The following is a 16,985-nucleotide window of genomic DNA, read 5'->3' as shown; positions in this document are numbered from 1 at the left end:
TTCTTCGGTGCTGCTAGTGAAGTCTGAGCACTTCACATGCATCCCTTGAGGATCTAAGCATGCGTCCTGACACTAGCAGTGTTAGAGCCATGAAAGTTTTCAAACCCAGCAGGATTATGGAGGCCTCTTATTCAGCCACACATGGACAGATTCGGTTACAGTTTCTTGTTCAAAGATGCTGCTGGAGGGAGGGGAAGAGAGCTGGCTGGGGAAGGGGCAGGATGTGGATCCAGAATGCTATTAGCTTACACATCAGACAGGGATAGATGTGTGGGAGCTCGGAGCCTGGCCAGCAGCCTGCCAGGGTGACAGCTCTGTCAGCCATGGTTGCCCTTCTTGCCAGATAAGCTGCCATTATTGCTGGTTCAGTCAGTTGAACTTCACTGTGCTTATCTTTTGAAATACAAGATGTGTGGATGTGTGTGTTGTGTGTGTTCTAAAGTATCATTCCCACCTGTAAAGAATCCAATTAAAGTCATATTGAATTCATAAGCCATATCTAAAGCAGTCCTTACGAGCAAGGAAAGGTTTATATGTGATTTGTGTCAGGAAGAGACACAAACCCACAGAGAGAAAAGTATCTTTCTTACCCCCTGAGTTATACTGATGTGCTGATTGTCACTGTCCACCATGTGCCTGGGTGGAGGACAATGTTTCTGAGGCTGGTTTTATGAACTGCCTGCCTTGTAGGCAGGCAGGGACGGGTTTATTGGGGAGAGCACTAAAATGTGAATTTCTAGGTCTGTTCCTGGCTAACAGGCTCTTTGGGATTCCAGCTGAGAATTTACATTTTAAGAAGTACCGAAAGTGATTATTTTGTACACTAATGCTTGAAAATAATACAAAAGTAATTACTCAGAATCATAAATTATTCCTCCTTAAGAAAATTCATACTTACAGATTAGACAACTTCAGTTATAAAAGACTCATAAATAAATCATTTCTATAGAGAAAAAAATTCTCTCTAGGATTTGAAATCGTAGCATGTTACAATGTTGTATTTAACGTATGAATTATTTTACTCAATATAGTATACATAGAACTTTTGAAAAGTTGTATGAATTAAGAGCCCCTATGATCTAACATAAGTTATGTAATACTAATGAGACTTTCATTGTACTAGTACTGTGACAGACTTGTTAAAAAGCTCAGTATGTTGCATCATATAATCCTCACAACCCATTGTCCCTGCCCTGTAGATGAGGAGCTGGAAATGCATAACTTGACCATGCCCCACAGGTATCAGGTGGCAGAGCGGGGTGCAGTATAGATGGTCTGCCGTCATGATAGGCTTATGGTTTCTAAGTACTGAGGATGGTCTCCTCATGGCGTGGCTAATCGTAGCTGTTGAGGTGATGTTGGGTGGGCCAGCATGGCTTAGCAGAGGGAGCCCTAGACCGAGAATCAGAAGCCCTGAGTGTCCTGCCAGCTCTGCTGCTGCTAGCTAAGTGCAGCCCTTGCCTTACTCTGGCTCTTTCTCTCCCTTGTCTGCGGAAGAGGAGGGTAGGGCTCCATCCCGGCTCACTGGGCGTGCACTTAGAAACGCATAAATGAGAAGTTAGAGAGGGCTTTCATGAGACCTGGCCTGGCTCTGGCTTGGTTTTCTTTCTTTTTTTTTTTTTTTTTAAAGGTTTCATTGTTCTTACTTATTTACCCACTTGACAATAAGGTAGTTAATGATGACTTTACAGGGTTCTTCTGTTTGTTTTTCCACTCTTTCATTTTTTATTCTGTGCCCATATTTCATAATTGTTCTTTTTCTACTTTCATAGTCTATGGACTCTCAAGCATAGAGCATTGCACTCTATCTATGAGTCCAAGAAGTGTTTATTTTCCAAAATGTTATGCCTTCATTTCCTGAAGAAAGTAGAAAATTCTTTATCTTTTAGCATCTTGTTGCCTCTGATCTTCTTACACACCCCCAGTGTCTAAAAAAAAAAAAGGTTGATTAGCTCATCACAGACAGAAGGGGCCATTTCAAGTTGAATCTTTTGGTCAAGCCTTTTATTTAATCTTAATAATTCCGCAATTGTGACGACTGGGTCAGAGTTCAACCAGGCTGTATTCATCCTAACAGGGTTAACAAGTGTGTCAGATTGTCGAGTCATGGCTATAATTGGCTTTGGCTTTGAGGTTTTCCTTTATAATAAACAATGGGCCCCAAGCCAAAAAAGCTTGTGGTTTATACTCACATACTCATTCATGATTAAATATTTTAAGTGATTTCCTCTCATATTCCTTCTATTACCCAGGAGCTTGCTTTCTGCTTCTTGTGTGAATCATATCAGAAGCATACCCATAGTTAAAAAGAATGTGACCTGTGGACTTTCCATTGCAGCTGAAGACATTGTGATGACTTCACCCTGGTTTGAGTGTCAGAGAAGGATTTGCAGAGACATAGGTTAGAGCTTAGTCAGGAGAGAAAAGACAGTCCTCCTGACACTTGGAGTCTCTCATACAAACCTAACATGCCCTTTAGAAGATTGCAATGTGGGGCCTTTGCTCCTCACTGGCTGCCTGAGATGGAAATGCTGAAGGGTGCTCACTTCCCATGGGTTCCTGTCATCTTATTGGAGTACACACTCACCACAACTCATCTGAACAAATCATCTGCAGAGTTTCTTTTAAAGTATCCAAGGGAATAATGGAGTAAGTGTGCCATGAAAGCAGGGGGGAGGACTCTGTGTGGGGAGAAAGACAGAAGAGGACAGGATCGTGGAGGGAGATGGATAAGAACCAAGTATGCTGACACATACATATGCTAATGCATCAGTGAAACTCACTGGTTTATGTCCTGACTCTCCACTCTAACAAAGAACTTCAGCCAGCTAAGGATGGCCGAGAGCAGGAGAAATGGTCTGCCCCAGAGAAGAGCATTTGGTTATCCAAAACCAAATGGTCAGCTCTGAAAATGCACAGCCTGAACAGGTTATCTATAGAATATATAAGCATATACATGTACATTTATGCATGTAGCAGGAACTAATGGAAAAAGACCATAATTTCAAAGAGAACAAGGAAGGAGATATGGGAGGGTTTGAAGGGAGGAAAGGGAGAGGGGAAATAATGTAATTATATTATAATCTCAAAAATAAATAATGTAAAATCTTTAGATTAATTTTTTAAAAATCAAGAAAAATTAGCACAAAGTGTTACCAAATTAGAACTTGTAGATTTGGTGAACATTTGCGGCAGCTTCTGTGTTAGCTTCCTGAAATCGTGTTTACTCATAGCAAATGCAGGATCTACTGGAAACGTGAGCGAGCAAGACGACAAGGCACTTGTTTGATTAGTTGATAGTGGTTGGCGGCAGTAACTACACTGAAATGTAACTGTCCTTGATAATCTGATGAACTCTTACCAAATGTAATCAGATGAAAAACTCTTACCTACATGCGTTCATCAACCTGGAAGCTGCAATTTCACACCAGCCTTTCTGGACATCTAGATTTTAGGCTAACACATGAAAGTGGTTAGCATTAGCCAATGAAAGAGTGGGTCTGGGTGAAGCTGATTTCATAAAGCAGACACTAACCAGGTTCTCCTTTGAAACTTCCGGTATCCTCAGGAACCTGCTGACACCCATGGATTTTCATCGTTCTCTTCATTTCTTCTAAGACAGTCCCTTTATAGGTTCTTGGTTAGGACAAGGGAGATGAACCTGTCATGAGGCTGTAAGTCCAAGGGACTATTAATAATTAGACTGTAAGGGGCTGCAAAGATGGCTCAGTGGTTAAGAGCACTGGCTGCTCTTCCAGAGGGCCTGGGTTTAGTTCTCAGCACTAATATGGTAGCTCATAGACATTTATAATCCTAGTTCCTGGGGATCCAGTGCCCTCTCCTGGCCTCTGCAGACACAAGGCATGCACATAGTGCACAGATGCACATACAGGCAAAACACCCATGTTCATAAAATAAAAATAAATAAATCTTTGAAAAACCATAAATAGAAAATAAGGAACGGTGGGCAATGAAAATGCTTTCTTGAAGAGGTAGAATGTCTTTCTTGCACTTTGTATAATGCATGTATGTAGCTCTGAATTGCTGTTGTTTTCGTTGTCCATTGGTTCGGCTTGTCACCCTGTTTCTCATAGAAGTACCCAATGGAGACTGTGCTAAGATCAGTGTACCAATTCTGTTTCTATAAGCGGCTCTGAGGGGAATCTGCACTCACCAGACTTAAAGGATGTGCCTCTGCTCCCAAAGCAGGAGCTTCTAGACCAGCTTTAAACTGTTTTCCAGTGCATTAATACTGTGTCTGTTTGCATGTGTCACATCACTCTTCCTTGGCATTGTTGATTTATTTTTATAGTACTTTTGTGTGCCAAGGGCAAATTAGGCCATTCCCTAGAGAAGAAAGCTGCTCGTTCTATTCTTAACTTTGTTTGAGATTGCCCAATCATTTTCTGTTCTTCATTGTCTTGGTCAAGCGGTGACTAAAGAGTCTGTTTAAAATGCCCCAAGATAGACCTGAATTGAATTGCTAAGATCATTCTCATGTGTGGAGTTCCACTCATTTTCAAAACAATCACTTGTGGAAATGAATTCAAAGGCAAGAATTGCTCTGAAGAAAGCTGCAAGGTTGTTTTGCTGTGCTCCTGTAAGGCACATCCATGAGGTCATAGGTGTTCCACCAGCTAGTGCAAGAGTCTTTTTAAAAGAGCCTTGTCTTTATTTAGCAAACAAAGAGCTCTTATTAATGTTTCTAAACTATTCTTTTTGAATGTTGTTGGGGGGTGGGCAACATGGATTGTTTCTGTGAGCTGCATCTCCTGTTTTCCATCGCTTCCTGTGCTTCCATTAAGGAATAAAGGCTATTTCTTTCTCTCTTTTTAAAAATATTTATTTTATTTTGGGGTTGGGGATTTAGCTCAGTGGTAGAGCGCTTGCCTAGCAAGTGCAAGGCCCTGGGTTCAATCCTCAGCTCAAAAATAAAATAAAATAATAAAAACATTTATTTTATTTTATGCACATTGGTGTTTTGTCCACATGCATGTCTATGTGAGGGCATCAGATCCCTGGAACTGGAGGTACAGACAGTTGTGAGCTGCCATATGGGTGCTGGGAATTGAACCCGGGACCTCTGGAAGAGCAGCCAGTGTTCTTAACCCCTAAGCCATCTCTCCAGCCCCTAAAGGCTATTTCTTACAGAATGGGCCTGAGATACAACCCAAACTTTGGGCTTTATCATCTTCAGTCACTTCATACAGCTTCTCCAGATGAGAAGTATCTCCCCATAGCTGGAACCATTATACCTTTATGTTAAGGAGACACAGTCTTCCCCTTGTTGCAGAGTCCTGCTAGTCTCCTTGCTCCCTCACTTCACGCCCCAGGATCAGGATGGAGGTTTTTAGATACTTTCACCAACCAGTGAAAGAAATGTATGGCTTTAGAATAAACACGTAACATTTTTCCCAATTTGATGTATTTGTTGAATCTAACAAAATATTTTATTATTTGGTAGTGTCTTATGTGCATATCATGTATTTTGGTCATCTTCATCCCCTGTTAGCTTCTCTGCTCCTTTCCCCACTTCTTCTGGGCCCTTCTCCCAACAAAGCCCTCTTACTTTGATGGTGTGTGTGTGTGTGTGTGTGTGTGTGTGTGTGTGTGTGTGTGTGTGTGTGTGTGTGTGTATCTGTGTGAGTGTATATCTGTGTGAGTGTGTTAAGTGTGTACATATGTGCAGGCACACATTTGGAGGCTAGAAGATGTCAGGTGTCCTGCTCTATCACTCTCTGCCTTGCTCCTTGCGACAGAATCTCACACTGAACCTGGAACTTAGCTGACAGTCAGCAATCCCCACCATCCTCTAGGGCCTGCCCCACCCCATGCCTGACTTGCCAGGTACTGGGTTATAGCACCTACATAACCTTGTCCAACTTGTATGTGGGTGCTGAGGATTTGAACTCAGATCCTCACGTTTTCACAGCAAGCAATGTTACACGTGGAGCTATCTTCTCAGCTTCCAGTGACACGTTTCATGTTTAGATATATATCTACTCGTCCCTTAGTTCTGAACCTTTTGATTGTGTTCACTAGTGAACTTTATTGAGGCACAGTTTACATACAGAGAAGTGTAAGATGCAACCATCTCAAGTTTTGACAGACACATGTACCTGTAACCAGCACTTCCATCTCTGTCCCACAAGAATGTGGCCTCCTGCCTCTGCAGCCTTACTCTTTCCACCTGCTGTTAAGCAGGTTTATTTTTTTCTGGGCCTTGCCAGGTTGGTCACCAACTTGCTATAAGTACTCTTGGAAGTAGGTGGACTATGCCAAATTAACCCTTGCAACCAAACAGCTCTAGGTGGTTTTCCTGGGACACCACATCCATTTCATTTATAATAATCCATCTCCAGAAGTATCCCTGCTGCATCTTAGTACTTAAGTCTTATCACAGTTGACACTGGTGAGCTGGTATCCTGTGAAATATTGACAGATAGCCTTAGAAGGTACGCATCTATTTCAACGGATCTTTTTAAGCTTGTACATTTGTTGCTCTGTAGATTTTTCTGGTGATTGGCATCTTTGCTAGAAGATAACATATAGCAAACAGCAATTGCTTAGCTACAATACATTTGAAAGCCCATGGTCCTGCTCTGTAGTAACTGGGGCCTATGAAGGTCTGCAGCTGCCTTTTGAACTGTTAGAGCTGTATGTAGATGCCATAACTATGTCTTGAAGTGACAAGGAGTTTAACCAGTTGAACTGAGTGTGAGGAAAGCTTTGGCTCTAGGTAGTTGTGCAGATCGTAGTAGCTTGAGGACATTAGAACCTTCTGACATTTTCTTGGGATTTTCTTCTTTGGAATGGTGAACTAGGAATGTCATCGAGCCAGGTGTGCTTGCAAAGCCCAGGAGATCCTCTCACAGAGATTGCTTGATGACTCGTGTGGTGTGTCTAGCAGAGATACTGTATGGCAGTGTTACCAGTGTGTTCAATGATGTGGCCTCAATGCTTGGCATTTTCATGCATTGATCTGGAGAGGGGAATCAATTGGTGCTCCTTTGTTTGACTTTAAAATCTGTACTGGTACAAGCCACTGCATAATTGTTATTATCTTAAACCTAACAGGTAAGAAAACTGGTAACTCAAATCCTCCCCATTTGTATCACAGTCACATGTACTTAAGACGAAGAATAACCCAAATAGGTGTAAGTAAATATCATGTAGGTTCTTGTGTGGGGCCATATAGTTTGTCCTTCCAAACATCACATTTTGCCTCAGTTGGCAGTAGAGGGAGGTTATGGTACCTGAAGGTCCGCTGGATTTGATTAATTTTTGTTTTATTTAAGGGGAGGCCATCATACTCTGCCATGGAGGGAAAACCTTCAAAAGAATATTCGGCTCTTTTCCTGAACATAATTAAATTTCCACTATGCTTTTCTTTGCCAGAAGTTTAATGATTTATATTTAATAATTGAAATGCAATCAGTTCCCCAGGCTTGCTCCTGCTTGATAAAAGAATCAACGCCTCATGCAAGAAATGGTGGCTCACAGTTTCCTCCTCTTTTTAACTTTCATTTTAGAACTCAGCCCAAAACCATGTTTGCCCAAGTGGAATCTGATGATGAAGAATCAAAGAATGAACCAGAGTGGAAAAAACGAAAAATCTGAAGAATCTCATTTAAGAGCTGTTTGCATGGAGCAAGAGGATAGATAGGGTGCAGTGTCCCATTCCCCGCCCCTCATGCTTATGAAATAAATACATTTTTTCAAACAGACTTTGTCCTTTCTGTTTTTGAGTTGTTTGAAGATTGGTAGATGTTCACGCTGTTTGTGTTTATGTTTTCTTAACTGCAGCTATTAGACTGTGCTACATGTAAACAGACTTAGCCGATTACTAGGTATTTTAGGTATCTTGAGACTAACAATTACTGATCTTGTACAGATTCCCATAACCTCAGAGGGGAAAATGAATGACGAGATATTTATCTATCTTGAGCTAATCTAGGAACATAATGTGGAAACAGAGAATCAAAAAGCTTAATATTTCTGTACAGTGTCACACCATTGTTTACATGACTGTAAATAATTAGATGAGTTCAAGCCAAAGCGTGGCTGTGCCAGGAGAGAGCATGTATCTGATTATGTCCTCGGCAGCCTGTGATGCCTAGGGCTAGGAGCACATGCTTTGAAGTCAGACTACTTCAGGCACTTGACTTCCTGGGTCTCCCTTCCGGCCTCAGGTGGTAATACTTATCCCATGGGTTTGCCAAGAGGGTTAGATGAAGTGCCCATGTGGAGCATTTGGCACATCACCTGGCACATAGTAAATCTAGACCAAATATTTGCTCTTTTCAAATATGGTTAGCAATATCACTTTGTCTTATTTTTTGTCAATAGTCAATTAGGATGGAAATGCTTTGTAAAATACAAGGGCTATATAAATAAAACACATTAAGAATCATTCAGAAGTTACATTTGTGACCAGGCAGTGGTGGTGCACACCACCAGCACTTGAGAGGCGGAGGTAGGTGGGTCTCTGTGAGTGCAAGGCCAGCCTGGTCTTCACAGCGAGTTCCAGGACAGCCAGGGCTGCACAGAGAAACCCTATCTCGGAAAAAAACAAACACAAAAAGAAGTTATATTTGTTATAAGAAGTTGTATTTGTGAATAGAAAATGAAAACAAATGTTGGTAGTTTCTCCAAAGTAATGCTGAGTCAATAGAATGAAATTTTGTGGGCTAATTTCCCATACATGAGTCATTTTTGCATGTTAAATAAGCTCCACTAGACAATTGAGTTTTAATACTTGCATTTTACCCTCCTGCTCTCCTTTGTTCTAGTGAATTAAGTAATTATAAAATTTATAAGCCAAAGCATGCCCCCAAAGTCCTACCTAGTTCTACACATTTCATCTCACCCCCTTAAAAAAGTCTATTTTAGCAAACTTATACCCAGCTCTTTCATTGCTACAGTCTATAGCATGGTGGTGGCCATTCTGTAGACAAGTCCTTAGAGACTTCATTCCTGCCCCTTCATCCTCACTTCTCTGTGACTTAAGCTTATAAGGTCACACACAGGTGATAAGAGAAAGAACTAGTGTCAGCTGCATGTGGTTGACATGGTAAGTCCCAACCTTGCCCTCTTAAATCCAGTTAAATCACTGGATTCCCACAAGGACCTCACGACAAGGACCTCACGACAGGTACAACTACTAAATCAGTCTGTGTAGGGTCACAGCCGTGGAAGGCTGTGTGAAGACTCAGGATCTTTACACAGTAATTAGCAAACAGCCCCAATTTCCTGTTCCTGTTGAGATGCACTGTACCTGAATTCAATCTCATACTAATCCTTTGTCCCATATGCTTAGAATTTATTGCATCAAGGATGACGTTTATCAAAAGTTTACCACATACATCACCACCACCCCACCCCACCCCAACCCTAACATAATCATTGCACCCTATGGAAGTATTGGTCATGTACAGGCAAAGGTTGCTGTGGTGATTGGGGGTAGGAGTAAACACTCGATCATAGTAGGCTTGGCAACATCTGCTCTGACAGAACGGCAGAGGAAGACAAGGACAAGCATGGCTCTCACTGTTGTCCACATGTGGGCCTTCCTGCCGTTTTGATTATCCATGTCACTCTAGAGCTGAAGAGAGAATTATTTCTTCGATAGAAGGTTGGCAGGCATTTAAGGATTTAAGTTTTTGAATTTGTTGAGGGAAGGACCTTAGAACCAGGACTGGACAAATAGTGAGTGTTTATTTGACCTGTAGTCTTGTCACCACTGTGGACATCACCAACCGCAAGGCTCTCAGAACTCATTACCTGCCACCATATATATGTGTGTATGTATATATATGTAAGTGTGTGCATGTGTGTGTGTGTGTGTGTGTGTGTATGTGTGTGTGTGTCCCCTACTGTGATTTACTATTACCAATTGCTCAAAGAAGGAAGCTGGAAGCTGTTATTATGATGCCAACCCCCCATTCCTACCTCATTAATTATGTACCATTTCTGCCCATGCTCTGTGAGTCTCTTACATTTGCCCTTCTCCTACTAAAAATCAGGCCCTCTTTCAGCCTTCAGCCATCACTCAGGAGCCTCCTTCACAACTGTTTTTAATCTGGCTCGTCTCTAATCCATCATTTGTGATTAACTTCAGAGTTAAACCAAAGATCTATCTAAACTAAATTTATTCAAATCCAAAATCTGTCATCTTATTCCTTTGCCAAAACCTTCCAGAGTCAGCAATTCTAATATTTGTGTGGCGTAGACTTCCAAATTCAGCTTCTTGTTCCTTTCTTGTGTAGACGTATCCTGATGTCACATGTTTCTGAGGTCCTTCAGCACCTGAGTGAATGTCTTTGCATGTGCTATGCTCTCCCTTTCCTGTCAGCTTAGAGAATTGTATCACCTTCCCTGAGTGTGACCTACCCAAGCACAGTCTTTTCCTCTGCTCTTCTGATTGCTCACAAACCTCCTATTATCACCTCCATTTATACTGCGTTGTGAGTGCAGTAGATACACATGCAGCGATTTGTGGTGTGTGTGTGTGTGTGTGTGTACAATGGGGAAGAATATTGAATTATAAAGGATACTTTGCTATTCTAAGAAGATTTCTGAATTATCAGAAATTTTAAGTTATATTTTAATAAAAGATTTAAAAACAAATTTTTAAAGTACTTCCAAGTGTCCACTTGCAATCATGCTCATACAAAAAATACTGGGAAAGGGGCCTGGAGAGATGGCTCAGTAGTTAAGAAAATTGGCCACCCTACCACAAGACCTGATTGTTATTCCCAGCACCCACATGGAGGCTCACAACCATCTATGACTCCAGGAGATCAAATATCCTCTTCTGCTGTCCATAAACACTAGGCACACAAATGGTATACAGAAATCTATGCATGCAAAACTCCCATGCACATCAAATAATATGAAAAAAATTGAAAACAGTTGGTGGTACTGATAAATTAAACATGGCCACAATTCTTTGGCATTCTTCCCAGTTCTATAGCAATTTGACCAGTTGAACATGACCCAAGTGAGGCCCAGGCCTTAAAAAGCTTGTGCTTTCTTTCTCTTGGGACCTCTATTCTGGCAATGAAGTAGCTAGGATGTGAGAAACACTAAGGACCCAAACTGAACAGAAAGTAAAGGCCTGCTGGTCAACAAACCCCAACCAAAGCTCCCTATCTGACCGAACTCCCTCTCTTTTGAGACAGGATCTTGTTATATATCCCACACTGGCCCAAAACTCACAATCCTGTTGCCCCCACCTTGCTGGTGCTGGGATTATGGATGTGAGCTACCACATCTGGCTTCTACCCTCTTATAAAACACATCATTTGGTTCCAGTAGAGTCATACCAGCTGTGATAACAGGGGACAGAGATGAAGCAACCCATATGACCAAGATGTAAATTGAGCAAAATAAGTGAAAATAAGTGTTATCATTTGAAGCTGCTGAGTTGTGAAGTTATGATACAGCAATATAACCTCAACAGCTTTACAGAGAAACTACTCAACCATTAAAATATAAGTAGCATTAATGTTCCCATTAATCAGCTCTGAATATATATATATATATATACATATATATATACATATATATATACATATACATATACATATACACATACACATACACACACACACACACACACACACACACACACACACACACACACATATATGTAGTTGAGAGTTTTCCTGTGTCCCACCTGGCCTGTGGTCAGGACAAATCTCTCTCACCCACCAGTCTCCCAGCTGCTTGGGCACAAATAAACATACATAGGCTAATGTTATTTTTAAACTATGGCCACAGCAGGCTTCTTGTTATCTAGTTCTTATGTCTTTTTTTGTTTTGTTTTGTTTTTGTTTTTGTTTTTCCAGACAGGGTTTCTCTGTGAAGTCCTGGCTGTCCTGGAACTCACTCTGTAGCCCAGGCTGGCCTCGAACTCGCAGAGATCCACCTGCCTCTGCCTCCCAAGTGCTGGGATTAAAGGCATATGCCATCACTGCCTACCTCTGAATATTTTTCTTGAATGTGTTTTTTTTTTTTTTTTTTGCTACTTCTTAGAGCTTAATTGCAATAACACTTAGGAATAAAATGCTTATCTTTCACTTGCTAAACATGCAAAATTTTAGAATACTACAAACTTTATATAGTTTTAGTAGCCTGGTAGTCTATTATGCATGTGTGACATCTACTCACCTGTTACTGCAAATATAGTTTTCAGACAATGCTGACTTGAATGGTTCCATGCCTTAAGTGTTCTATGATGCTACAATTATTTTGTTAGAAACTGATACCAAAAAATGGAATCATGGAGGCTCAAGAAGAATGCCTCATCTTTGCTAACCACAAGCATTGTACTCTAAGTGCTTTGCCGATGAATGCCCAACTAGTGAGAAAGAACATGGTTCTGGGCAATTCTGCTAGCACAGTACATTGGATGGTGGCCTTCTGGAATCCATGTCCACCCAGAACTTTATTTGGAAGAGTCTTTGCAGATATTAAATTAAGATGAGATCATACTAGATTAAGGAAGGTCTGCAATCCAATGGCTAGTGTCCATAAAAAAACAGACGGAGCCACATACACAGAAAATGGCCCCGGGGAAACAAAGGAAATTATGATGTAGCTGTAAGTCAAGGAATGCCAAAAGTTGTGCAATCACAAGTCAGGAAGAGTCAAAGAGGCAAGGAAGGATTCCTCCCTGGAATTGTAAGAGTAAGTATTTCCCTTCCCACACCTTGATTTCTGATTGCTGGCCTCCAGAGATATGAGAGAATAAACTCTGAGGGAATTTCTGTTGTTTTAAGCCATTCCATCTGTGGTAAGTTTTAAAGCAAGTTCTAGAAAACAAGTACACTTAGCAACAAGATGTGAGGAAATGCTTGGATCCAGATGAGGCTGTACAAGGTTTGTATCGCGTCCCTTCACTAAAGACTCAGAAAATAGTGAATGAATAAAGCCACAAAAGATGTTGAGTGTCCGATGTCAGAATTCAGAATTCTCTCCAGTATCCTTTAGTGTGGCTTTGGATAATAATTTCCCCAAGCTATTAAATTTGGAAGCAATTTGTTATATAGCAACAAACACCTAATACAATTTAGAATTTGGGTGATTGTTCTTACATTTTGAATAGCTGGCCCCCAGTTTGATACTTCTTTCTCGGTCTTCTGAGGTGAGGCACTAAGAATTTTTCTTATGACAATGTAATCTGATTACTTGATCTCACTTCTGGACTGTTTGCTCTATAGAGCAGGATAATTGACATGACTTGGGTTGGCCTGGAGATTCTATCTCAAGGAGACAATGCTATTTTTTCCCTTGCTATTCTTCCAAGGCAGCAAAGTCGCTGTCTCTGTCCCTGTCCACTCCCCACCTCATGCAAACCCCACTAGTTGACTGTGGTTACCCATGCCACTATAGCTTTTCAAGTTGTGTCCTTGGGACATACACAGATAATGTGTAGTTTCCTAATTCCAAGTATCCTTGGGCCTAGGGGCAAATCTTTGCTGCTGAATAACCAATGATTGTTTTACTGTTTATAATTCACTTTGAAGTGTGAGCGGCTGACAACTACTGGACTCTCTCCTCATAGTTGCCTGACAGAGTGGTCCTGACCAGATATCCGGTGCCTCTCCTCAGATCTCTGCTGTTCATCAGCCACAGTGAAAGATAAACATATGATGGAATTCTATTTATTACATTAATCAGGGTGTCTTAAGTAGCATGGCTGGTATCTTAGGATTCACATGAACTATGAAGTCATGAGTTTGGGACTTGTGCTCATTTGCTATGTCATGATTATGTGAGTATATTAAAGACATAAACTGTGATCCTTTTGATTGTTGGTAGAATGGGCACAGTATTAGCCATCTAGTCAACATCCAGAATGATTTTTTTTTTAAATTTAATTTTGGAGACTAGAGAGATGGCTCAGCTGTTAAAAGCACTAGCTATTCTTCCAGAGGACCCAGGTTTGATTCCCAGCACCAACATGGTGGCTCACTGCCATCTGTATCTCCAGTTCTAAGGGGTTTGATGCACTCTTCTGGTTTCACAAGTACCAGACAGTAATGTGTGCACAGATATGCATCCAGGCAACACACACACACACACACACACACACACACACACACACACACTGATGATGATGGTGATGATGATAATGATGGTGATGATTGATAACGTGTATGCACCTGTGCCTGTGGGGTGGCATGCATGAAGATGAATGCAGGTTCCCATGGAAACCAAAAGTCATTGGATTCCTTGGAGCTAGTGTTAGAGGGAGTTGTGAGCTGTTTCACGTGGGTACTGGAATAGACTCAGGTCCTTTGCAAGAGCAGTACATATTCTTAGCCCCTGATCCATCTCTCTAGCACCCAGAAGAATGTTTTATGGCTTAATTAAAAGAGAAGGAGAAGGGAAGAGGGAAAAGGAGAGGCAGAGATATTGTCAAACTATAAAATACTAATATGGTTTGGGCCTTTTAGGGTTTATATATTGTTAATATCTCAGTGAATGTGTATGAAAGTCCTATTCTTGGATAACAGTCCAAGTCTATATCAGTCCCATAATCACGAGTTGTTGTGGTAGCCAAGAGGATGCTCTGTTACCAGGGAAATTTTGATTGTGCATGTTTGAGAAGTTACCATTCACTGTGAAAGTTATCCAGGATTTGGCTAAAGTTGTCTTGGGGGAGGCTCTGGTCTGGTTGATTCAGCTTCTCCTGGAGCCAGCTGGGACCCTGACTTAGTGCCTATCAGCCTCACTGTTGGCCATGCTCAACACAAGGGACCTCATGATGCTGGCTGTGACAACATCTGAAACCTTTCCAAATTTAGAATAATGGGAAAGTTGTCTTCTGTATTTCTCATAGGCTATTTTGATATTGCCTCTCTCTTTTTGCCCCCCCCCCCCCATATGAACAAGTATTGTGCTCATTTCACGGGGAGCTGTTTGGTCCCTTTGCCTCTACTGCCTCCTGTTTATGAAAAATAGTCAGTTAACCGTGACAAATGGCCAGCAGCACTCTTGCTTCTAAAGCACAGAGACTTTTTTCTTCCCCCGATTTTGCTTTCAAAATAAGAAATCTGGCTTTCTTTGGTGGTGGTGGGGGGTGGTGGTGGTGGTGGTGGTGGTGTGTGTGTGTGTGTGTGTGTGTGTAAATCCTCCAAGGTTGGACAAATTGTATGATCTCTGTGGCTCCTCAGTGACTCTGAGGAGTACTACAAGGATCACAGTTTGAAATCACTTTGAAAGTGAAAAAAACATCACACAGACATCCCTAAGTCCTATGTCTCTTTTCAGTGAGACCCTAGCAGGAGGAATACACAGGCTTTTTTCCCACCCTGAGATTCTAATTCAGCATTTTTTAAAGTTCAAGATAAAGACCTATGTGTACGATCTGAAATAAGAAGACACAACAAAAAGTTACAGATCTACCTGTTTGCTTCAGAAGTCTGCAGTCCTTTTGGGATCTCCAGTCCCCACTCTCACAGCCAAGGATCCTCCTAGAAAGTAGAGGCCAGCCTCTGGGTCATGCCCTGAGCCCTTCTCCTGTTGTCATATTCTTTCTTCTACTCAGATCTCAGACTGGCTGTCAATCAAGAGAGTTCCACATGATGGCACTCCTTTGTCTGACAGTGAAGCCTAGTGCATCTACTTCAGGGCCAGATGTGAAATCCTAACCTTGTTGTAACTGCAATTCCTTGGCTATTCCAAGATTTGGGTCATTATAAACAACCAACAACAGTAAGCATTACTATTTTAATGTATATGAAGTCATATTTCAATTTTGTCCTTTATACAGCACCCCAGAAGTGTAAACAAAATGACAGGACACCACAACAAAACATAGAATCTTTTATTTCTGAGATCTGACAGACAGACCCTTGCCTTTGACTCAGTGCACCGTGGACTTTGCATCATAGCCTGTGTCTGGCAAAGCAGACACATGCCAAGCAGATTGTATTTACCTGTAAGAACAATGTTATAACTGGGAGGCTTAGAAGGCCAAGGACTGGATACCCCATAAGTCATTGTTATGACCGACCATGTTTCATGAAACCCAGTAAAGGCAGCAGAAGGCCTCCAGAGTGATGTGCATAATCTATAATCTATAATCTATAATCAGAAAGATGATTAGCCCTGGAGGGAATATCAGAACCTCCACTCCAAGCCCTGTGTTCTAAAGACTAGAAACATGAGGCCCTGTGAATTCAGCCACTGGTGCCAGGATATACACTGTTAGCCAATAATAGTTACCCAGTGCTCTTTTAGCTCTACCATGTTTGGATCCATGTTCTATAATCACACATTGGAATGATAGAGGCCTATGCTGGGATATCAGCTCTGTCATGTATTGTGAGCTGAGTCAAGATATTTCACTTCTGTGAGCCTCGGTGTCCCTATTATGGGCTGAATTGTACCATCTACAAATTTATGTGAATCTTTAATCCCAGGACCTAAGATTGTAATTATTTAGAGATAGGACACTGCTTGTGTTTTGATCTTAAGAGTCTTTCAAAGCCCTATGTATAGAAAGTTTGGTTCCCAGGGTAGTACTATTGGGAAGTATCTATGGGAAGCCTCCAGGTAATTGGGAGCATGCCTTCCAAAGAAACAGTGGGACAGACCCCAGCCTACCCCTCACTCTTTTTGGCCTCTTGACTATGAGGTAAGCAGCTTTGTTCTACCATAGCACCCTTGCCACAATGTGCTGTCTCAACATGGGCCCCACATAATGAGGCCAATCAATCATAGTTTAAGCTTCCTTACTGTGAACCAATATAAACCTTCTTCGTGTATTGACTATTTCACAGGTATTTTAGTATAAAGATAGAAGACTGACTAATACAGAGGCCTTTAAGGAAGTGATTAAGGATAGACAAAGCAGCCCTTACAAGAACACAGTGGTGGTATTACAATGCCTGACTTCAAACTATATAAAGAGCCATAGTGGCAGAGGCACAAAAATAGACATGTAGACCAGTGGAACAGAAGGAAGGACA

General features: G+C 41.4%; 1 protein-coding gene across 3 annotated transcripts in view; it reads left to right on the top strand.

Moving 5' to 3' along the window:
- Wdr70 (WD repeat domain 70) overlaps window positions 1-16,985 on the top strand; it is a 269,544-nt gene that overhangs the window by 235,230 nt on the left and 17,329 nt on the right. For 2 of the 3 annotated variants that reach the window (XM_036207243.1, XM_036207245.1), the window contains one exon: window positions 7,533-7,725. The exons of the other annotated variant lie outside the window; for it this stretch is intronic. In XM_036207243.1, coding sequence (XP_036063136.1) covers window positions 7,533-7,620 — 88 coding nt within the window. In that variant the 3' untranslated portion in view covers window positions 7,621-7,725. Of the gene's footprint in view, window positions 1-7,532; window positions 7,726-16,985 lie in introns of those variants that run through there. 3 annotated transcript variants of the gene reach the window in all.

Source organism: Onychomys torridus, chromosome 15, assembly GCF_903995425.1.
Source record: "Onychomys torridus chromosome 15, mOncTor1.1, whole genome shotgun sequence".
In the NCBI taxonomy this organism is placed as follows: domain Eukaryota; kingdom Metazoa; phylum Chordata; class Mammalia; order Rodentia; family Cricetidae; genus Onychomys; species Onychomys torridus.
This window is presented reverse-complemented; position numbering and strand designations above follow the sequence as displayed.